Raw genomic sequence first — 24,124 nt, forward strand, 5'->3', positions numbered from 1 at the left:
GTCGCTTAACTTGACTTGCTGCAATGCAGGTACATTCGAGGGATTGCTGTGGTCTGTGACTTATTGCTGACTTACTGGTGGCTAATTATCACTTCTAAGTCAAGCATGAATGGCCATATATAAAAAGCAACTCTGCTGTCATACATCTACATACCACGGAGATAGTTTGCAAATGCTGATATTTGAAACTGGCACATTACTCCTCTACTTTTAATTTCTCTTTCTTATATACATAAAAATAACACAAATACCAGCAATATAAGCCCTTCTGAAATTTTAAGGAAATTTCACTGAATCTGAATTATGGACAACTGAACATTTGCTAGAAAAGAGACTTCACATTTCAGACATGGGGTGAGATTAAACAGCTGCTAAACAAGAAAGGAACATCTGTATATTTGTATATAAAAATCTGATATGGGAAAAGTGAAACATCACATGCATGCAGTTTTCACAAGCAGAACTGCAATTAAATAATGAATGAGCTTCCACAAAAATGACAGCATTTTCACTAGCGTTGATAGAAAAGGTGTACTATCTTGAAATGGGGCACATTTCTATCTATCTTTTACAGTAGTACAGCTTAGAAATAGTGGGAAGAAGTAGGAATTGCAAAACTTACCTGTGGTATAGCTAAAATGATATTGAGGCAGATGAACATGAACTGAACAGAAAATGAGGATGGGGGCTCAACAGAAATTTACAGCATAAACTCTGTAACTAGTCTAACATATCCAAACAGCAATACGTAACTGGAATGGAGAACATTTTATGATGATGGTAGTCCCTGCATATTGAGGTTTCTGTACCTTGTCAAATGACATGAGCTGCTGTTACTAAAATTCTCTTCACAGAAATATCTTCTCATTTCCTACTCTACATGTACAAAACAGATGAATGTGCACAGATAAGAAGACTAGAAGATGGAAAATCTGGTAACAGTTATGTATAAACATAGTCATTCAAACTGCTGAATAAATAAGATCAGTTTAGAAAGCCCAGGACTCTTCAGAATACCTTAATGATAAGATACTCTCCCTTCAAGACCTCCGTGTTTAGGAATAGTTTTTATTTTATAGATATTGTGGCAGTCTCTGGACTGCTCTCTGAGCCTTTGCACTGACTACACAAGAGGCCTAGAGAAATAAGGTTCAGTATCTCCTTCCCCATCCAGATTAATTCTTACCTTCATCTTGGTTGCAGCAGCATCTAGTGTTGTGACCTCATGGTCTTTGTGTTCTCCAAAAAGCTTGTCAATGGCAGATATTGGACATTTGCAGTGGTAACAATATGTGTCTGTTTGCGCTTTCTTTAATTCTCTTTGTGGACTCTCAACTTGAGGAATGTTTGCCGTTGATTTTTCAGGATACATCACCACAAAGCCTGAATCTTCAAGTTCAGCTGGTGTTCTTTGCTCTGGTTCATTAACAAATTCATAACTATCCCCAACATGCTCGAAAGAGTCCCTGTCTTCAAATAATAGCTCCTCATGTGTGAATTCAGATGACATTTCATCTTGTAACAGTTCTTCTTGTGTAATTACATCATAGTCCATTGACTCAGCAAGATCTTCATAAGCATCAGGGTGCTGCTGCTCCTCTCTTTGCAAGTCTGTCTTCTCTCTTTGCTGAATGGTAGGAACACATGAGATACTTTCCTGGGTATACTGATCATCTTCACTGTCTTCAACAGGAGTTCTGATATATGGGACATATTTTTCCATTTGAGGAACTGCTGTTGTTTTGTGCCGTTCTTCCCGCTTATAGCCAACGTCTGGATGTGCAGCTCCCTGAGAATCGACTGTTTGACTATACTCTTGATGACTCATTTGCTCTGGCAATTCCTCAGTGGTTTCTACAGGTACATTTTCTTCTTCTCTTTGTTCGGTAGTATCACTTCTAGCACCTGAAAGAATCGCTTCTCTTCCAAAAGGAATGGCATGCATTGGTTTACAAATCGTTGCTTTAATGTCACTATCTACCTGGACTTTCTCTGTCTCCACAACACCCCTTTCTGGCAGAATCTCAGTTCCTAAAACGCCAGCAGACCTATACTTGTATTTGTCCTCGTAACTCTGAACTGAAATTCCTCCACTAAAAGACTCATCCTCTGGTATCTGATCCCTCTGTTGCTCTAAGACCTTACCTGGAATTTCATCTTTAAGAATGTATTTTTCAAAATATATTCCTGTTCCATCATCTGTGTCTGAATTTCTACTAGGAAAAGATGCATTAGAATTTCCACTCTCCTCATCAGATGGAGTCTCACCCTTTGTCTTTTCTCCTACTGCTTCTGCATAGAGATCCTTGTACAAAAATGACAAAGCAGGTGGCTCTTCTAGAAGCTCTGGGTTAACAGCAGCAACTGATGTTGGAAAAAATAGAGATCGTTCTAGCACTCCTTCTTCTGAATCAAATAGTGGGGTCCCTGGTGACTTCCGTTCATCTTCTATATTTGTAACTCTTTTACTGCTAATGTCAATTGATTTCTGCAGAGGTAAAGATTCTGGAGCTGCTGCATAGGCCTGCATTTTGCTTTCTCCTTTTGCAGTACCATAAAAGACTTCATCCAGATCCTCAAGTAGGGAAAACTCCTCTTCCAAAGTATCTACCTCTGCGCTTTCTTTAAAAGATGCAGCTTCTTCCACAGGTTCATTATGATCTTCTGTCTCAGGAAATGATGAACTTGGTCTTTCAAAATGTGGCTTAACTGGGGATTTGTCATCAATCAAGGTGTACTTTTCAAAATAATCCATATCAGCCATACCATTATCAGGATCCAACATCACATCAATATTGCTTTCTGGCAACAGTGGATTTTCCTTTTGTGTTTCTTCAGTTTCCTCAATGTCATCATTCTTGACCAATTCTTTTTGTTCATGGGTTTCTGGCTTTCCCAGCATTGAGCTATCTGAAATTTCTGTGGTTGTTCCAGAAGCTGAGGCACCACGGCTATCATGAGCTGATTTTCTTTTAAATGAAGGATTTGTTTCCAAGTATTCTAGTTTATCTGGCATGTGTTTACTTTCTTCTTGATCAACAGAAGAAATATGTGTAGGAGCATGAATATTGAGTATTTCATAACCTTCTGAAATTATATTAAATAGATCTTTTTGTTCAGTAGGTTCTTGATCATGCTGAGTGTCTTCTACAGCACTTGCTTTTTCCATTTCTTCCTCTTCTCTTGTCACATAATGTTCGGGCACTTTAGACATTTTGTCTACCTCTGGATGTTGCACTGCTTCCCTTTCTGTAGGGTTTACAAACTTAGTTTCACTCTTTGGAGCTTTGTCTGGACCTGGATTATCTGCTTTTGGAGATAGTAAATCATGTCTTTGCATTCTGTAACCAGTTTCTGAGGGCACTCCATGGGAAATTTCACTTGACACTGAATCAGAAACTGTAAATGTATCTCCTTTATTGACAGCAGTGCCATGAACTTTAAGTTCTGCACAACTTCCAGCTGGGTATTGTTTTGATTCAAAACCAGAAGTTCCCTTTAGAGAAAGCTGAATTCCTTGCTTGTCTACTTCTGTAGCTCGTATAGGATTAATTGATCGAGCTTTCACCTCTTCTGCCAGCCAGCTAGCCAAATCAAAAGATGGAATGTCTGTACTTGGCTTTTCATCAGAACTAGAGCAGACAGACTTTGACTCTGCTGAAGAAAGTCTGTCCTGTTCACCAGAATAATGCTGAGTTTTGTGTGTCACAGTTTCATAAACAAGATCTGGCGAAACAGCTCCCATTTGCTCTAAGGATGTATACTTCTGCTCTGCAAAATAGGGTTGCATTCCATGTCTATCCTCTTCTATGTTTGTTTGGTTTCCAGATGTACCTACTATTTTAGATAGAGATAATGAAGTATTTTGTTTCTCTTTATCACCAGTGAAAGACACAGATACCGACTTTTCAGATGAGGTATGAAAAGGAACAAATGAATCTGATGGTACTGGTTGCTGGTCTGCTACAGCAGTCACCTTTGAGTCTGTGCTCATCAATGATGGCACCTTCTGCACATCAGGTTGTATTTCTTGCTTATCCTGGCTGGCAGTGAATGTGGCGTGACTTCTTAGCTGCTCTGATGACAAGTATTCTGTGAGGTTTTGCTCGTCTTGTTCTTGTGTGTGCAACAGGGACTGATCCCCCATCTGTGCTACATTCAAGCTTGCTGTTTTAGGTGAATATAGCTGATCTTTTTGCAATTCTATTTCATCATGTGGTGGAATTACATATTTACTCTCTGATTGTGCAGACTGGGGAGTAACTAGCAGCATGCTTTGCTTTTTGTGTTCAGCTAGGGAGCACTTGGCAACCAAATACTCAGAGGTAGGTTTTGAATAAGGTGGAATTTCTTGCTGACGTGTTTCATCAACTGAATAAAATGGAGCTGAAGGTTCAGTCTCCAGTTTTGAAGGTACAGTTAAATACTCTTGACCTTGTACAGTTTCTGTTTTATCTATAGAATATGATGTATTTAATTGTTCAGACTCTAATTGTTTAGTTGTGTGGAAGTAATGTGGAGTCTGTTCTCTCTCTGTTTCAGATGTAATTATATGTTCAGCTTCTGAATGTGCAGCCATATGCAAATGTGGATCAATTCTTGTATTCTCTGCTTCTTTTCTTGCAGAGAAGAAACTTGACACAGGCTGTGTAGTTTCTGACTGCTCTGTTTTATAATGGGTGTAAGATAAATCTAAGTGCTCAGGGGACATGCCTCCAGCTACAGGTGAAGACTTTGGACTTCTTTCCATTTTTGTTTTAGAAACAGAATGCGAAACACCCAGAGGTACAGACACTGATTTTTCTGTAAGAGATGAATAGGATTGAATTTTTGGGCTTGCTGCTTCCTCAGTGGAAAAGGATAAATCTTGTTCAGTTTCCCACTCAGTTTCTAACTGAGTAGTTAGAGATGAAGTAGTCCCAGTGTCCCACTTCTCTGAATGTCCTGCTCTCAGTACAGCCGTTTCATGCTTTTCTGCTTGTTCAGTAGAGGTTGAAAAAGATTGTTCAAACTTTGGTCGTGCAGTTTCCTGCTCCTCAGTCCTGCCAAAGGTATAAAATACAGAAGGTGTTTCTGGTTGCTCTGCTTCAACAACAGAATACTGCAAATTAAAACACTGCTCTTCAGAATGGGCCTCATCCTTCCGCTCTGTTTCACCCATAAAGTATGGTGTCTCTGGATGTTCCATCTGGGCAGCCTGTGGCTGCTCTTTTTTGCCATAGGAGTACATTAAACTCAATGGTTTCACTCCATGAGTTTCTAGTTTGCCAAGAGAATATGACAATTCTGGACATTTTAATTTCATTTGTTCTCTTTGCAATTGGTCTGCTTTTCCCATAGAATATGAAAAATCAGAAGGCACAAACCCTTCTTCTGCAGTTTCCTGTATTTCTGTTTTATCAAGCAGATGTGATAAACCTGGCTGCGTTGAGTCTAACTGTGAAGCTAGTTTCTGCTTTTCTTCACCATGTGAGTGCAAAATGGAAGGCTGGGCCATTGATTTTTCCTCTCGTTTGCCAAAAGAATCCAAAACCTCTGGCTGTTGCAGTACTACTTGGGCTGGTTGTGAATGTTCTGACTTGCCACTTGTATAGGATAAATCCATTTCTTCCTGTTCTGGTTGTACTATTTCATGGTGCTCTTTTTGGCCAATGGAATATGACAAATCTGTATAGTTTGATTTCTGATGTGTAGCTTCCTCTTCTATTTCTCTGACTGGATAAGATAGCTGTTCGTGTTGCAACTCTGACAACACCATTTCTTGTTCTGTTTTGCCAGAAGAATACAGCAAAGCTCTATGTTCCAGTTCACCTTGCACAGTTTGTATTTCATCTTCTTCACCAAGGGCATATGTTAAATCTTTTTGTCCTATGTCTAGTTTTGTCCTTTCTTGTGACTGTGGTTTGCAAATGGAATAAGGTAAACTGGGAAGTTCCTGCTCTGGATGTGTCACTCCATGTTGCTCTGTTTTTACAATGGGATGGGGTGTTACAGTCTGCTCTGATTCCCATTGCACAGCCTGTGGCTGCTCTGTTTTGGCAACAGAACATGACAAACCTGGATGTTCAACCTCTGTTCCTGCTGTTCCTTGCCACTGTGTTTTACCAGGTGAATGTAGCAAGTCCTGATGTTCTGTTTCCACTTGAACAGTTTGTGCTTGCTCTGTCTTGCCAGGGCAAGATGATAAATCCGCTTGTCCTAACACAAGTTGTGCCGTTTCTTGTCTCTGTGTTTTATCAGTAGAATATGATAAACCTGAATGCTCCAACTCTTGTTTTGCCATTTCTTGCTGCTCTTTTTTGCTAGAGGAATGCAAGACGTCCAGGAGCTCCCCTTCCACTGGGGCCCTTTCTGGTTGTTCCACTGTTCTATGAGTACTTGACAATGTTGGCTGTTCTAATTTCAGTCGTGCTGCTTCCTCTGGGTGTAATGTATGGCTTTCCCTCTCCTGTTTGAAATCCAGTTGTGCACTTTGCTTTTCTTTGCTAATGGAAGAGGACAAATCAGGCTGTAGTACTTTGGCCATGGCATCTGAGACATTTGGATGTTCAGGGTCTAGTGCAGCAGCCCATGATTGCTTTGTTTTGACAGTAGAATGTAACAAATCAAGTTCTTCCAACTCTGGTTGTACTGCTTTATGAGGTTCTGCTGTGCCAACAGAGAATGACAAATCTGCATATTCTGATTCTGCTTGTGAGTTTTGCAGTACTTCTGTTTTCTGAACAGAGTACTGCAACCCAGAGTGTTCTGTCTGCATTCCTGCACTTTCCCATTGCTCTTTGCTGAGAGATGATGAAAAATCACCTGGCTTTTCCAGCTCTGGTTGAACTCCTTGTTGCTGTAAAGCACCAGTGGAATGTGATAAATCTGGACATTCCAAATCCAGCTCGGCAATTTGAGGTTGCTGTGTTTCACCAGCTGAGCATGATAAATCCATTATTTCTGTCTCTGGCTGTATAACTTCATGGTGTTCTAATATGCCAGCAGATAAATCTGAATGAATTGATTTCTGATGTGCAGTTTCTTGTTCTGCCTCACTAACAGAATAAGATAACTGTGAATGTCCCAGTTCTGGCTGTGCTTTCTCTCCTTGTTTAGCTTTGTTGGAAGAATGGAAGAAGCTTGACTGCTCCTCTTGAGCAGCTTGTGCTCGCTCTGTTTTGCCAGGCCAAGATGATAAGTGTGGTTTTCCTAGCCCCAGTCGTGTATTTTTTTGTGGCTGTGTTTTATCAATGGAATATGATAAATCAGGATGCTTCAGCTCTGGTTTTGCCATTCCTTTTTGTTTTTCTTTTCCACTATGAGGTGATGCACCTGGAACTCCTTGTTTCTCTTTTGCAGGTGGTGGATGCTCTGTTCTGCTGACAGACTGCACCTCATCAGGGTGTTCCAAGTCTGTATGCGCCATACCTCGCCGTCCCACTTTGTCAGCAGGGGATGCCAAGACTCTGTGGCCCAGCTCCAGCTGAGCAGGTGGGTGTTGCTCTGTTTTGTCATGGACATGCAACACATCAAACGGTTCCACTTGCAATTGTGTTGTTTCCTCTGCTTTGTTGAGGGAGCATACTAGACTAGGATGTTCGGGTTTCAGCTCTGTAGTTTTCAGTTCTCCTTCTTTGAAAACTGAATAAGGCAAGTCAGGATGTCCCTGCCCTGGATCTGCTATTTCTTCCTGTTCTGCAGAACATTCTTGTTGGCCCACAGAATGGGCCAAATGTGGAATTTCCACTTCTGGCTGAGCCATTTTCTGTTCAGGTTTTCCAAGGGAGTAAGTTAAACCTATTTGCTCTGATTCTAGTTGCACCTCTGATTTATCCAGAGGATGTATCACATCAGCATGTTCTGTCCCTGGCAAAGTCCTTTTGTCATCTGGCCTGTCAGTGGGAAATGATAAACCTGATTGTTCCAAGTCCTCCTGGACATATTTTAATTGTTCTATGTTGCCAGCAGAATATGAAAACTTTTCTTGCTCTAACTGCTGTTTTGGGGTTTGCTGATGCTTTTCTCTGTCAACAGAAATTTTTCTGTGTTTCTGATCCAACAGTATTGCTTCTGGTTTGTTTGTGTCATTGGTGAAATGTGACAAGTCAGTGTGTCTCAATTCTGATTGTGCAATTTCTGGCTTCTCAACTTCACTGAGAAAATACGTTAAACCTGGATGTTTCGAGTCGATTTGTGCAATTCCTGGTAAAGCTCTTTTTCTGGCCACTTTAGGCAAATCTTTACATTTTGACTCAAACTCTTGAGTTGATTGTTCTGCAGAATTACCAAAGGAAAATGATGTATCTGGATGTTTTGAGTCCAATTGTAAGGTTTCTTGCTGTTTTTCTTCACCAACAGAACATGACAAATTTGGATATTTAGATTCCACCTCCATGGCTTCATCTTGTGCTCCACTCAGGGTTTCTGGTGAATCTAAATATTCTGATTCTTGTTGCATTTCTCCCATGGAGTGTAACTTTTCTGGATGTTCTGACTCCGGCTGTATGACATCATATGATTTCACTTCACCAGTGGTACATGAAAAATCTGGATGTTCCATCACCAGCGGTGCAGTTTCTTGTTGCTTCGAACTAAATGGCAAAGTTGGATGTTTAAACTTTTCTTGTCGTTTAGGTCCATGAGAGGAATATGACAAATCTGGATATTCTGAACTCACTTCCATTTCCAGTGGAGACTCTTTTCCACTGGAAGAGGGCAACAACGTTTGCTCCAGCTCTGGATGTGTTACTTCATCTTGTTCCATTTTTCCAGTAAAACATGAAAGAAGTGGTTGCTTTGATTTGCATTGTGTCACCTCCTCCTGCATGCCTGTACTTACATAAAATGTCTGTTCTGGGTATGCTGGCTTCATTTGCATTTCTTCTTGCATTTGTTCACTGAAAGAATATGGCAGAGGACGTGCTAACTCTGGCTGAGCTGTTTCTTGCTGTGCCAAATCCATTTGGTCTATGTCTTGTGAATCTGATTTCCCCCAGGTTTCTGACAAATCTGAATACTGCAATTCCATTTGTGTAGCTTTTGGTTGGGCTTCTTCCAGTTCTTCCAGCTCTCTGTGTTCTGTCTCTTCTTGTTCCATTTTTCCAAATGAATAAGATGTATCTGGCTGGGCCAAACCCAGTGGTGATATTTCCTGTTGCTTACTGTCAGAAGTAGGATAGGAAGGAAATAAATCCTTCTGCTCCAACTGTGCTATTTCCCTGGAATTTGGTCTGTCCACTGAATGTGAGTATAACGATCCCGACTCTATTCCTTCTTGCACTATTTCTCCAGTGGTGAATGACAGATCCCTGTTTTCTGAGGGTAGTACATTTTCATTTTGCTCTCCTTCACTAATGAAACTTGGCCATCCTGGACCTTCTAAGTCTTTGTGGACAGCTTCCTGTGTTGCTTCTCCCTGGGAATATGGGGCATCTGCGTGTTCCAACTTTGGTTGCAATATTTCCTGTTTTGTTTTGTCAGTGGAATACGAAGTATCAGCCTCTTCTGCCCTCAGCTGTGAAGTTATATGTTGCTGTTCTTTTGTAGTAGAATATGACAAAATTGGATGCTCAGACTGAGCAAGTTGAGTATTTTCTCCTTGCACTGCCTTGCCAAGTGAGTACAGTTTACCTCCAAGTTGTGAATCCTGCTGTACAGGCTGCAGCTGTTCTCCTTTGTCACCAAAATATGATGAAAGAGAACTGTCCAAATCTACTTGTGCCAATGTTTGATGCTTTGTTTTATCCATGGGATATGGTAAATCTGAATGCCCTGTTTTCAGATGCCCCATTTGCTGCATCTCATCTCTTCCAGTGGAATCGTATATATCTGGATGTACCGAGTCAAGTTCTGTAGTGTTTTCTTTCTCTACTTCTTCCCCCAAACATGATAAATCTGAAGGTTCTAACTCAAGTTTTGTTGTTGTTTCTTGCTCTGCTTCTTCAGGGGAGTAAGACTCTGGGTGTTCCAGTTCAATAGGAATAGATTTTTGCCTTTCTGTTTCTTCCTTGTAAAAGGAAAAGTCCTGATGTTCTGTCTCCAGTTGTGCACTCTCTGATTCCTCTGTTTCTTCCCTGGAAAATGAAAAGTCTGGATGCTCCAGCTGTGCACTCTCTGATTCCACCATTTCTTCTCTGGAATATGAAAAGTTAGGATGCTCCATCTTATATTGAGCATTCTCCAATTCCTCTGTTTCTTCCCTGGAAAAAGAGAAGTCTGGTGGCTCCATCTCCAGCTGTGCACTCTCTGATTCCACCATTTCTTCCCTGGAATAAGAAAGACCTGGATACTCTGTCTCCAGCTGTGTACTCTCTGATTCCAGCATTTCTTCCCTGGAATATGAAAGACCTGGATGGTCTGTCTTATGTTGTGCACTCCCTGATTCTTCTGCGTCTTCCTTGGAAAGAGAGATGTCTGGCTGCTCCATCTCTAGCTGTGCACTTTCCATTTCCTCAGTTTCTTCTCTGGAATATGAAAAATCTGGATGCTCCATCTTATGCTGTGCACTCTCTGGTTCTTCTGTGTCTTGCCTGGAAAAAGAAAAGTCTGGCTGCTCCATCTCCAGCTGCGCACACTCCGATTCCTCCATTTCTTCTCTGGAATATGAAAAATCTGGATGCTCCATCTTATGTTGTGCACTCTCCACTTCCTTTGTTTCTTCATTGGAAAAAGAGACGTCTGGCTGCTCCATCTCCAGCTGCGCACTCTCCATTTCCTCTGTTTCTTCCCTGGAGAAAGAGAAGTCTGGCAGCTCCATCTCCAGCTGTGCACTCTCTGATTCCACCATTTCTCCCCTGGAATAAGAAAGACCTGGATACTCTGTCTCCAGCTGTGTACTCTCTGATTCCAGCATTTCTTCCCTGGAATATGAAAGACCTGGATGGTCTGTCTTATGTTGTGCACTCCCTGATTCTTCTGCGTCTTCCTTGGAAAGAGAGATGTCTGGCTGCTCCATCTCTAGCTGTGCACTTTCCATTTCCTCAGTTTCTTCTCTGGAATATGAAAAATCTGGATGCTCCATCTTATGCTGTGCACTCTCTGGTTCTTCTGTGTCTTGCCTGGAAAAAGAAAAGTCTGGCTGCTCCATCTCCAGCTGCGCACACTCCGATTCCTCCATTTCTTCTCTGGAATATGAAAAATCTGGATGCTCCATCTTATGTTGTGCACTCTCCACTTCCTTTGTTTCTTCATTGGAAAAAGAGACGTCTGGCTGCTCCATCTCCAGCTGCGCACTCTCCATTTCCTCTGTTTCTTCCCTGGAAAAAGAGAAGTCTGGCTGCTCCATCTCCAGCTGTGCACTCTCTGATTCCACCATTTCTTCTCTGGAATATGAAAAATCTGGATGCTCCGTCTTATGTTGTGCACTCTCCATTTCCTCTGTTTCTTCCCTGGAAAAAGAGATGTCTGGCTGCTCCATCTCCAGCTGTGCACTCTCTGTTTCCAACATTTCTTCTCTGGAGTATGAGAAATCTGGATGCTTCGTCTCCAGTTTTGCACTCTCTGATTCCACAATTTCTTCTCTGGAATATGAAAAATCTGGCTGCTCCATCTTACGTTGTGCATGCTCCAATTCTTCTGTGTCTTCCCTGGAAAAAGAAAAGTCTGGCTGCTCCATCTCCAGCAGTTCACTCTCTGCTTCTTCTGTGTCTTCCTTGGAATAAGAAAAGTCTGGATGCTCTGTTTCCAGTTTTGCACTCTCTGATTCCAACATTTTTTCACTGGAGTATGAGAACTCTGGATTCTCCATCTCCATTTGTGCACTCTCTGCTTGATTGTTTTCTTCAGTGGAAACAAAAGGGTGATCCATATCTACTGCTTTATTTACAACTGAACTTTTCTGTGTTTGTTCTTTTTCTCTGCAAACAGCATAGGAAATGCCAAGATATTTGGAATCTATCTTTTCAGGAATACGTGAATTTAATTTAACTCCTTTCTCCTCTGGTATCTGAGTGGAGAAGTCTTGTTCTGACTCTGTTTGCTTCTGTAAGTGAACATTTTGCATTTCTGGTATTGGGGTCCTTTGACTCTCTGTTTTTTTAACGGAATACAATGGACCTGAAAGATCAGTTTTTGACTGTGCAGTTGCTGACGAGTGACCCTCAGTTTCTTGCTCCTTTGTTTCATCTACAGAATGTGGTAAAAGCACATGTTCAGACTCTGATTGTGCAGTTTCTGATGACTGAGGAATAATATCCTCCTGTCTTGTTTCGGATTGAGTGGAATATCTGAATTTAGCTGATAGAGCACTAGGTAAGTAAGACTGAACTGCTGACTTCTGTATTTCCTTCTCAGAATGTTCTGATGCAGATGCTGTAGGCAAAATAGGTTCAGTGCTTTGTCTATCTAATTCATTAACAGAATCTGCTGAAGCAGGCTGTGGTGCTGAACTGGCCTGAGTTTCCTGCTCCTTTGGTTCATCCAGAAGATCTGATGCTGTCAGCAGTGATTGGTCTGTTTTCTTGTTCGCAGTTTCAGCTGAAGGAATCAGCACTTGTTTCTCTGATTTGTCATCAGGCTCTAATGCAATGGATGTTGACTGCTCTGTTATTGCCATTTTGGCCACCGGTGAATAGGAGAAACTTTGCTGCTTCCTTGCTTCTCCAGGAGGGCAGGACTTCAGTGACTGTCCTGATACCTCATCTGGAGTCTCCAGAAGAGATTGTCTGTCTTTTCTTTCTTTATGCTGAAGAGTTGTTTTTTCAGCAGAGCTTGAAAATTTGCTTGGTGTATCTTTCATTTTAGTAGGTTTAATATTTTGAAATGAAGTATCTTTATTAGTATGTTGTTTTTCACGATGTGTTGTTGAAGAATAGCTTTGATTTGAATGTGTTGCAGATTGTTGCCTTTGATTCCTTCTTCTTTCTGATGGTGTTTCAAGATTTCTGCTTATCCTCTGGAAAGGTTTTGGATGTGTTGCTTCCGAAACTGAACTGAACTGATGCAATCTTTCTTTTACTGATGTATCTAGGAAGTGTTCAGAATCTCCTGAAACTGAGCTCTTTCTTTGGAAACTAGTTTTCTCTAGTGTTTCAGGGGCTGGCCCAGTTCCTCCAAAAATGGAGTTGAACAGCTGGATTCTAGCTTTTACTGGTCCTCCAAGGATCGGCCCTACTTTTCTCAGTCTGTTTTCTCTAAATATTGATCTTATTGGAGCACGTTTTACTGGTTCTTCTGCAATGTTCTCCAGATCTTCTTTGTCATCCAACATTTCCTCATCTGTATCTCGTGTTTCCATCTGTTCAACATTTAACACTGAGCCCTGCACATCTCCTAGAACAGTTCTTGGTTCTTGTCTCTGCATTCCAGAAGAGTCACGTTTTTTGTTGCCCTGGCCTCCTTTCAGAGTTGTAGGCAGTGGCACCCTATTTGAAGGTTTACGCTTCCTTTTCCGAATAATTTTACCTTCATCCATGATAAAGATAACTTTTCCTGGAGGAGAACCTACTGGTGAACTTTCCATACTGTAAAGATCAGAAGTTGTACTAGTTTCTGAGGTCCAGGGAGTAGAACATCTGCTCGAGCTGGTTTCCCAGGTTATTCCACTATCTTCACTTTGAACTGTTACCATAGAAAAGGAGGGGTTAGTCATGATGTACTGCAGCTTGGGTTTCACATCTTCACTTTGGATAAGATCTTTTAAACTGGAGAAAAAAAAAAGAGAAAAAAAAAGAAAAAAAATGCCATAAAATCACATAACATCAAATTACTGCTGTGAAATCCAGTGCACTAAAACAATAATGTTTTTCAAAAATGTAAAAATACTGCATGTGCATATATTTTGAAACACAAGCAGAAGCAAAGTCATATTTCATCTAACGAATGTTTTAGAAACATTTTTCTAAGTGTGCATGTTGCAAGGTTAGTTCACCGAAGGAGAGGTGTTTAAATGCTCTTGACAATGCAGCAAAAACAGTCTTTGATCTGACCTTGATTTGCCAGTGTGAGACTGAATGGATTCTGGGGCTATTCTCCAGTGCCTGATTATCTCACAGTATAATTTAAACCTTGCACTAAACATTTATAAAATACTGTCAATATTTTAATAGCATCCACATTTGCTTTGATATAATGTGCAAAGGACTAGCAAATCTAACTTGTTACTGTCTTCACCTATGTTTCGTTGTCTAAGCACTCTACATATTTAACAAAGTAATTTAGAATATGTTCAACAATCTAAATATTCTGAAATAACGTTTTATAAAGCTAACTTGAAACCTTATGATATGCATGTGACAGTACACTGTCACATGCTGCAATTAAATCTAGTCTTAGTTTCAGAAAAAATGGAGAAATGTTTTCTGAGAAGCTTTGGAAAAACAGTCTTAGAAATAAGAACGTAAAAAATAGCAAAAGCAATTAAAAGACATTGACACATGGTGCTATTTTAAAAAAAATATCTTACTAGGGTTGCAATAGTTACTTCGAAAAACCATAGAAAAAGTGATCATAACACTCAACCCCCATATTCCTTGAGAAGTTCACTGGGGGAAATTGTGTTAGTAGCTAAGGGAAAGAAATGCAGGGTGCCTGCTGGCAGAGGCAGAGGCTTCAGCAGAGCAAAGCTGGCGAAGAAGGGGCGAACTCAGTCACTCCCATAGAAGGGTGCAAACCTCTGGTTACCCAAAGCCCTGCTTCCACTAAACTCACTGTATGTGATTAGGATAGAGTGCTTAACAAATGTGAAGAAGTCTGGCTCCTGAACATGGGCTCTGAGCTGCAGCACCTGGCTCACCGACTGCTGGAAGTGATGACCCAAGTGATGACCCAGCTATGACCATGAGGGTGCCCAAGGCAAGGGTAACACAGGCGTGGAACTCAGCACTGCTCTGCATGGTGCTGAGCAAATGCCAGGAGGCGAACATCTCTGAGGGAGGAGAAAAGGAAATTCTGCAGAGACATCATCTCTCCATTAACCAAACTTTGCAAACCATAAAGAATTCGTAAAGATCACTCAGCAAAACTGCTCAGTACCTACCAGAAGGAAAAAAAAAAAAAAAAGAATTCTAATGCTGCTAATACTTCTAGCACTGCTAGTGTTACCTTTCCCTAACGGGGGGAATTTGCTCCTAAGACCACAGCACAGGAGCTGTCCTGGGCTGGCCCACACTGAGGTTCGTGAAGATTATCTCTCTGATGTGCTTGGTGCTACCCAAAGACTGAAGTCACCCATGGGACACAGCCTGACCAGACAGCGGTGGGACAACACAGTGCTGAAGTCCAGTGACAGGACTTAAATCCAGTTGTGGTGACTGGGCTGGCCTGAAGGCTGTGCTTAGCAGGACAGCTTGGAGTAATGCCCAAAGTTCAAGTCTGACAGTACAATAACAAATAATCACATCTTAGCCAAAAACAAACAAACAAACAAACAAAACACCACCAAACCAAACTAAACCAAAACAAACAAACAAACAAACAAAAAACCAAACCAAACCAAACCAAACCAAAACATAATGCAATGCCCAGCCCACAAACCAAAGCAAAACCAAAACAAAAATGCAGCATGTACAGCTGATTACCTGGCTAGGTGTGGTACTCCCTAGCAAGGCTAGCTTCATAAGGTAAGATTTATAGTGTGGAAGAACAGACAAAGCAGACAAAATCTACATCAATTTCGCTGGCACCACTTCCTTTGCCAGTTTCATGATTTGGCATTGGGTTGACTTGGGCATAGCATAAGCAAATAAATAAATATATAAAATCCATAGCATTAGTACTAAGGAAGTACATTCAGGTCCTATTTGAGTCCACAATAACAGAAGCCTAATCTTTTTATAGATTTTTCAACTTCTGAATAGCCCTCATATATTTTTTAACCTTCTCTTCTGCACTGGTGTTATTAAATAAAATCCCACACAGAATAGAGCAGCTCTCCCACTTCTTCTGGTTTTAGTCATTAAGAACAGGCTGCCCTGGCTCTGCCTATGTGAAGACCTTCAATTATTCAAGTCATCCTCTCTTTTCCAAAGTTGCAGTCACAGTCCATCTTCCTCTACAGCACAATTTATATATTTAAGCCAGAATGAAAGACATACAACTCAAGCATTTTCATCCAATGTACTTCCAAATGCTCCTCTAGTTTTCTGTAGAATTTGCATGCTGTACAGCAGTAGGCTTCTAGTCACTGGAAGTGTCTGCCATTGCAAAAAGACATTCCCAATATTCCAGGTGCATAAATAGAGATGTGGAAGTGCTGACATCCAGGGACAGAAGAAAATGCTGCTTTTTTCCACACAGACATCTCACACCCAATCTTGTTGGCAGATCAGTCAGTCTGTTATTTCCACGCTAGGCCAATTGCTCAAACCTTCTATAGTTCTTGAAGACACTGACGATCTGTTTCGTGCTTCCTGTTATAATAGCCCAAACCCCAGAGATTTCTTCTCTTCTCCTCCTGCTTCTCGCAGTCTCCTGCCTCTCACCACAACTTGCATGCTGTGCCTGCTAGGATTTCAGATTTCTAGCCCAGTGTGGCAGGCTGGGTATGTGCTCCCTTGCGTATCATGCTGGGGAAGACTTTTCACCTCCCCGGATGCCAGAGCAGTCGGGTTCAGACCCAGGGAAGTCTGCCCATCTCTGCTACACCACTGACATTACAGAGAAGCACTGCCAGCCCATCAGCTTTCTACAATCCTCCTCTTCGCATCAGACCTCGTCACTCCTGGTACCTTCCCTATTTGTTGTTGTGCTGCACGACACCTCGCAAAGCGAAAGCAACCGGGATGACACGACTGAGATGTCACGACTGAAGATCAATGGGTTATTTATACTGACCAGGATGTGATGCCTTACTCCAGCTTTATATTGGGTTCTGATGTCGTGTGTTAGTCTCACTACTTGCATAACAAACTATGATAGGAAACCAAATTGTTTACAGATTACATTAAAAAGCTTAGTAAAACCTGAACTTTTCTGCTTTATGTGCAGTCATCATAATTCTTGGGCAAGCCATAAGCTCTGCTGCAGCTTTATGCATTTTTTGAACACTCTAAAGAGACTTATGAATTAAGTGGTGCATTTCCAACAGGAAAGCACTTTCTATCAGAGAAGTATAATTTTCTTAGTCCTCAGAAGTGCTCTCAGTAACCCATGGGGGTCTGATAGCTGGCTGGCGTTTTACCTGTGCTATGGAAGGGAAAACAAAACCAAACCTTTACCCTGGCCTGCCGTCAGAGCCCTGTACACAGGCACCTGCTCATTGCTCAGGCAGCCGGTGGAGATTAACAAGACACAGAAGACAGGCTTCTCTGCTGGAAGGGGCACGCATGAAGAAAGCTGCAGCAAAAAATGTGCCCGGCTCCATAACTGCTGCAAAGGAACACATGTGGAGGTGGTGCAGGTCAGCCAGGGCTCGTACAGTGACGTGAAGGGAGCAGGGGAACACCGAGACTCTTCTGCTTCACTTCCTGAAGCACTTCCCGACCTTGGGCCAGCCGTTATGTTGCATAACTCTTTTATAAAATAGGAATGAGAATATGCATGCTCAAAAGATGGAAATAGAAGGAGCCAATGGGGAACTTCCTGCTGACTACAATGTTGCACAATCAGGTGCCATTCAACTGCATGTAAAGGAGGAACACAAGAACGGCAGAGAGCTTGGGGCTGTTAAAAATAAATCAGTGACGACAGGGGCCAGGACAGGCTGTCTTCGGCCAAGTTTGCATATTGGTTACATATCCTCTCAGCTACGTTTTCAAAACACCAGAAAATTATGTTCTGCATCCGGGGCTTTAAAAAATGTTTGTCAACCAATAACTATCTTACAGACTCAGTGAGTACACGGAAGGGGCTTCGCCCTGCTGTTGTTTCTTAGCTAGTACTTCCCATGAATTTTGCCTGGGCAGTAAGCATAGCAGAAGGCTTTAAACTCTACTAGCACACTGACGTTTGCAATAACAAATTTTAAGCTGTTAAAGAATTCGTTTTATTTAACTTTAATAAGCTATTTCTGAGTGCCCAGTGCAGTTACTGTGTCTGTGCCAAATCCAAAATTTTGCATTTCAATTAGCCTAATTAAACTAATCAAATGGAGTTATATACTCAGTTACCACTGGGCACAGCTGTTAAAGAACTCACTGGTAGACTCTGATCTCTCTTATTAGTAGATGGTTAAGGGTAGGTATGAACTCTGGAATTTGTAATATAACTGACTGCTAAAGGGAATGATTTCTGTGATTTAATTAAGCTTTGCAATGCAACGCCTGAGCTTTGGTTGCAGCGGCTGCTAGCCAGAAGCAAGTCGCAGCTGTGGGGAGCTGCAAACAGGCACCTGAGGAGAAGTCATTGTGAGCAGTAAATAACTGCAGTGCTACATACAGACATGTATTTCCATTCCTTTAATGGAAAAGTTAGCCATTCCTACTCGTGTTGTGTTCTACAATTTGAGTTTTATTATTAGCCATTTAATTGCAGATAGCATTAAAAAAGAATCCAGGCTGTTGTGTTTTAGCTGTCTGCAGTGAGTAGCTCCAGCTTCAGCTGGTTTTCTTGTCAGGTTACGGCTACGCGCAGGTGTAAATACCATTTATAGTCATGTAACCCCTCTCACTGCCAGTGTGGACCCGAGTTAACGTCTCCCCTGGGAGAAAAGCAATGTTACCTACAGGAGGCATCCCCCCCTTTTTGGAAAACTAGCTCTTCATTCTCAGAGCACAGAGCTTTTCCAACTCTCCTGAGCTACATTTCCCTGTTTAAATTTCACTCCTGCAGGACTCAGGGTGGTTTAGGCTGCACAGATGCTGTCCCACCACCTCTCTTCAGCCATCTCTTTCTGTCCCAGTGAAGCCCAGTGAAAATGAGAAATGCTTTGCACTGTTATACTCAGAGCAGTTTCTAAATGCAGGATGGCCCTACAGCACTTCGGTTTTAGGACCTGTATGACCAAAATTTCTTACAAAAGTTCTTTCTGAAAATATCTTAAACTGTCAACAATAATGTTATCGGTTCTTCCTAAAGTATGCATCCCAAACTGGTTGGCTTTGCTCAAGAAACCTTGCAGCCTGGTACAAAGAGGTGGCCTCTCTGTCTCTTTATGAAAGTAACAGCGTTTGCATGGCCAAAGGAGATGTTAGGGTGAGTCGAGTTGCAGACGCCCCACGTCCAGTGTGGGACCAACACCACACACTGTGTGCTGGGCCAAGTTCCCTCTCCTTGTTTTCCTCATGGTAGAAATGCAGTGTTAGGACAAAAACAGCTTCCGTGCAAGAGTTAAAAAAAAATAAATATCAAAGTGACACCTCATTCCACCCAAAAATCAGCCTCACAAATCCTGATTGTTAGTGGAGAGCGTGTAGAACAAGTTTTTACTTTTTTGAGAAAAGAAAGGACTGATGAGGGAGGGACGGGAGTGAAGGCAGAAAAAAGGAACAAATTTAAATGGACCATTATAATATTTGACCGTTTTCTCTCTGACAGGCAAATCTCCAACACGTCTCAGATCGAAATGTGACAAAGAGTCAGCCAGAAAGGGAGGAGCAGAGGGAGATGCCACTTGAGCTGGCATGCCAGAGGCTCTTTAAATAGAAAAGCTTTCAGGGAACTCAGAGCCGACACTTGCTGCACAAAACCTAATTACGGCCATCCCCACCCAAAACACCCCACACCTCATATCTGCAGCAATCAAAAAGCCCCTGCAGAAGTGGGAAGGGGGAAGAGGGACTGAACTGGGCCTACACCCAAACCTTCGCCTCCACGGGTCAGTGCTGTCAGGCGAGGCCGCCAGCAGCCCCGAGGCTGCGCAGCCACAGGGGAGGCAGTACCTGTTAGTCAGTTCCTCTGCTTCCTCTGGGTCCACAGCCTCTTCCTCCTCCTCATCCTCTTCTTCCTCCTCTTCCTCCTCCTCCTCTTCTTCTTCATCCTCTATGAAGGAGGAGGTCTCGGATGCCCGGTCACACTCAGCGCCGCGGTACCCCTCCATTCCCTTTCTAGCTCAGGCCCTCGACGGTGATTTTTACCCCCGACCCTGTCCTCCCCAGGGTTGCCTGAAGCAACTGTCATCCCCAGCAGCTCTCGCTTCTCCTGACTCAGGGCAGTCTTTAAATAGAGGCAGTGAAGTTGCAGCACCGACTGGCTGCCGGTCCCACCCTGGGTCCTAGCACCAACCGGGTGCCAGGGCACGTGGCAGAGGCCGACAGCCGGCCGGCTGGCCGCGCGCCTCCCCAAAGAAAAAGGCCACGGGCTGGGGAACGGGGCCCAAGCCCCAGCCAAGCTGCTCCAAGCGGGTCTTATTAAAGAGCTGGGGGTGGGGGGGTGGGGGGGAGGCACAAACAGAGCGAGTGTTTTCTCGTGCCCCTGCAGAAAAGCTGCTTTTAGCATGCCCAAATGCTATTTCCAGCACGGAGCCCAGCTGGGGACATGTGGTGGCTCAAGGCAAGACCTCCTGGAGCTAGAGAGGTCACAGGAGATTACCCAGGGGGTGAGACTTGGGCGTGCACCTTTAGTAATTAATGCTGTGCTCTGAGAGGTATCGGGTACACTGTTGATTTTAACAACATGTAGGGCATATGTTTGAACCCTGAAATCCACTGATGTATTAAATCCCAGGACATCTCAAGTATCTTTCTTTGGTGGACTAGAACCAATACTAATTTAAAGCAAAACCAATTTGTATTACCATGAAGAGTTAACGGCAAGCCACATTTGTCCTTTAATATTCTGCATTTTCACTCAGAAGGCAGTGCTTTTCACAAACAAAATGGAAGTATTTCCAAATCACTAGCCAAAAAAAGTCTTTAAAAAGAATAATAATAAAAATAAACAAAACAAAACAAAATAAAATGAAAGAGGGAGAGAAAAGCATCTATGCTCAGATTCTAAATGAAGAACTTCCAAATTATTTCAGGTATATACAATGTTTGTATACTCAGCACAACTCTAATCTCAGTAATTTTAGTTCTAAAAGACAGTTGTCAAGCAATCAGCGAACTCTTCCTAGTGTTATAAGTACAGAAACACCCAAGCAGGTATTTCTAAGTACAAGCTCTCTCTGCAGTGCTAAATTAAAACTTTACTGTCAAATTCACCTGATGTAAAATACTTCCTAAACAGTATGTGTGTATAAAAGCAATCTGTTCTCCTGACCAACCTACTGACACCAGTGGTACACAATTCACAAGGTCAAAATGTAATTTCTCAGAGTACTTGAAATGCATACTAAACTTAAACTCTAGATTTTATTATGAGTGCAGAGAAAGTGTATGTATGGTAGATGAGCATTACAGTCTGGTAGAAATGAATCTATATGAAACGTGTGTATTGCACAAGTTTTGATTCAGTCCACACACAGTGAGAGGAAGGTGACAACAAGGTGACAACCCTTTCACCAGTACCACTCCAAATTATTTTCAGAACTTGTTCTCTCCTTTCTGTATTTCTCACAATTTACTTTAGCCTTTAAGTTGACCAAAATAGCATATTCTTTCATGCCTTTCTTACAAGCATCAAACTCTGTAGAAGGGAAAGATTTATATCAATACACATAAGGATTAAAAGATCAACTGAATTTCTATAGAAAACAAGACAAACACAACAAAAACGAACACTACAAAGTACACATGAGATTCCCCAGAGCAACAGTACATTAGATGAGGAGTGACATTCTCTGAAGGACTGGAATTTAACATCAAATAAATGTACTGTGAATCAAGTTCAGTGACCTAAATTCAAATAAAACATTGTTTACAAACAGGCATTTAGAATGGTATTCACAAACACTACCTTTAGGTGATCCAGAATTCCTCTTGCATCCTCCTGTTATGTCTGCCTATTTATTCAAAATAACCATGTACCCCTTCAATTTGGGTCTTAAAATTGTTTCATATTGAATTCTTTGAGCAACCTGGTCTAGTGGGTGGTGTCCCTGCCTATGGCAGCGGGTTTGGAAATAAATGATCTATGAGGTCCCTTCCAACCTGAGCCATTCTATGATTCTTCTGAATGTATTTCTTAAAAATAACTCTTACATTGTCAGAACACCTTAAGATACATAGAGCATATTTTTTATGCCCCCTCCCCTGGTTACTTCAAATATCACATATAACGAGAAGCAAGAGAGCTAGAAGATACATGAAGTTTAATATTCACAGCATACAGCCTATGCCAATTCTGGTACTACTGTTATTTAATTGGAAGCTCTTGATAACATTGAACTGGGAGCTCTTGCTCCCATACAAATCTAAGCCTATTAATTAAAAGCCCTGCTAGAAGATTAAAGAGTTCCTAAAATCCTAGATAAGACATTAGCAGTTTCTGACATTATATAATGTGAGAAGTGACAGGTGAACCCAATGCCAAAACAAGTAAACAAAACTACCCCTAAAATTACAGAGCTGAAATAAAGCATTTTTTTTTGTAGATAGTAAGAGGCCTCAGAGATGTTAGTGTCTTGCACACACATTGAAATGTTGGTCAGCAATGAAAAACAGATGTTTTACTATAGATGACCCAGAAAAAGTATTCTTCCCAGAGTGTACACCAAGATGTAACAAAGATTTTTATTTTGAAGTTGAGGCAAAAGGAAGACTTCATGTTAATGCTAAAATTTACAGTAGCCCTTAGTGCATTTCTTGCTCTGGATACCTACCCTGAATAGATGAAAATCTAGTCTCAACAACTTCCAACTATGCAGAACTGAATCCAAAGTGAAAGTTCAGTTCCTAGTCCTTATCCCAAAACTATTTATACTGTGGTACTTTAACTGAAGTTTTCTGTCAAAAGTTGCAGCCCGACATCATGTCCACTTGTTCCAGTTGTCTGGCATTTCCATGGAAAGTAATGACACTTGTTTGCCTTGACAAAAGAATAATATAAGGTGACACTGGTGAAATTTGTTTTCTGGACCTCTCAGATTATCTTTTAATACATGAAAGTATTGCCACTGTCTGTGCTCTTGCTAGATACCCACTTGTCCAATTCGCTTCTTTCACCGTAACATAAACCAAGTCACATTAATTTGCACGTCACAGGATGGTGCCTGCAATTGAGCTAACACAGCTAAGTGCTACGTAGGTGTTAAATTACTGGGGAGTTTTCTCTTAAGAGAGGATGTGACAAACATGCTTGTCCCAACATTTGCAAAAACTAACATCTAGACTTTACATTTTTGATTATAAAAATATCTTATCAGAAGTACATAAACTTTTTTTTTTTAAAAAAAAGTATTTTTAAGGATACAGGCCATTGTAAGATTGTATTAAAAAGATTACTGAATTGGGTCAATTTTAAAAAGTTGCTTGAAGGTTTCAGATTTTTATTGGTCTGTTTTGAAACAGATACCAAAAAAAAAAAAAAAAGATTTTCCAACATAAGACAATAATTTAAGGGGTGGGACATGTTAACTCCAAAAGTGATGGTTATTTTTTACTGTACATGTTCTGAATGCAAAATCTTAAGAGATGGTCATGCATAAAGTTTTGTGATTCATGTCCAGCTCACTTAAAATGCATTTTTGCCAAGTTTAAACACATGCCCCTTCTTACCTATACTATTTTGAGAAAGTTTACATTTTATAGACAAAAAGATGGCAAGATTTTTTTATTTTTTTTTAAAGGAGCAACATCTCCTCCACCTCCCAATTTGCATGCCATCTTTTATTCAAAGCATCATTCTGTACTAAAAACTTCTGGTTGCATTTTAAATAAAATGAGGTAAAAAGGAAGGTGAAACATCTATCACCTTATAAAGATGAAGGCCTGTGTGGGGGCAAATACACATGGAGGGACAATATTTCAGTGGCTTGCCAGAGTCAGATTAAAACTGAGAGCCTGTGTAAATTGCAGAAGGAAACTGTCTCAAGAAGCAAGCCAAACTATTAGATAGACTGGATCACAATTAATTGTTTGTGTAAGTGACGTCTCAGCAGGCAGTTTACAGTTTGTATTCTACATTGTAAGACTTAAAATAAATTAGAATTTACATTTTGGACAAGAAGCAGTGTTTGCTGTTTAACAGTTATAAGGGCTTTCACAACCCTGTTAGAAGTGGCAATAGATGAAAGTTATACCTGGATGCAGTGCAAAATAGCCATAGAAAAGGTTTAACAGGTACCTTGACCTTTACATTCACTTCCTTTTCTATTTAATTTTAGAAAATATTTTAAATGCCCAATACCAAACAACATAAAAAAAAGGAAAAAAGCTGTATTTTCCAT

At 41.3% G+C, this 24,124-nt stretch overlaps 1 protein-coding gene across 1 annotated transcript in view; it reads right to left on the reverse strand.

Moving 5' to 3' along the window:
* The window catches only part of CMYA5 (cardiomyopathy associated 5), a 44,056-nt gene extending 24,162 nt beyond the window's left edge, over positions 1–19,894 (reverse strand). The window contains exons 1-6 of the mRNA XM_050716436.1: positions 19,737–19,894; positions 11,427–13,622; positions 11,186–11,369; positions 10,800–11,134; position 10,753; positions 1,187–10,138 (exon numbers count right to left, since the gene is read on the reverse strand). Coding sequence (XP_050572393.1) covers positions 1,187–10,138; position 10,753; positions 10,800–11,134; positions 11,186–11,369; positions 11,427–13,622; positions 19,737–19,894 — 11,826 coding nt within the window. The remainder of the gene's footprint in view (positions 1–1,186; positions 10,139–10,752; positions 10,754–10,799; positions 11,135–11,185; positions 11,370–11,426; positions 13,623–19,736) is intronic.
* Between the last annotated feature and the right edge of the window lie 4,230 nt (positions 19,895–24,124).

Source organism: Cygnus atratus, chromosome Z, assembly GCF_013377495.2.
Source record: "Cygnus atratus isolate AKBS03 ecotype Queensland, Australia chromosome Z, CAtr_DNAZoo_HiC_assembly, whole genome shotgun sequence".
NCBI classification, from domain to species: Eukaryota; Metazoa; Chordata; class Aves; order Anseriformes; family Anatidae; genus Cygnus; species Cygnus atratus.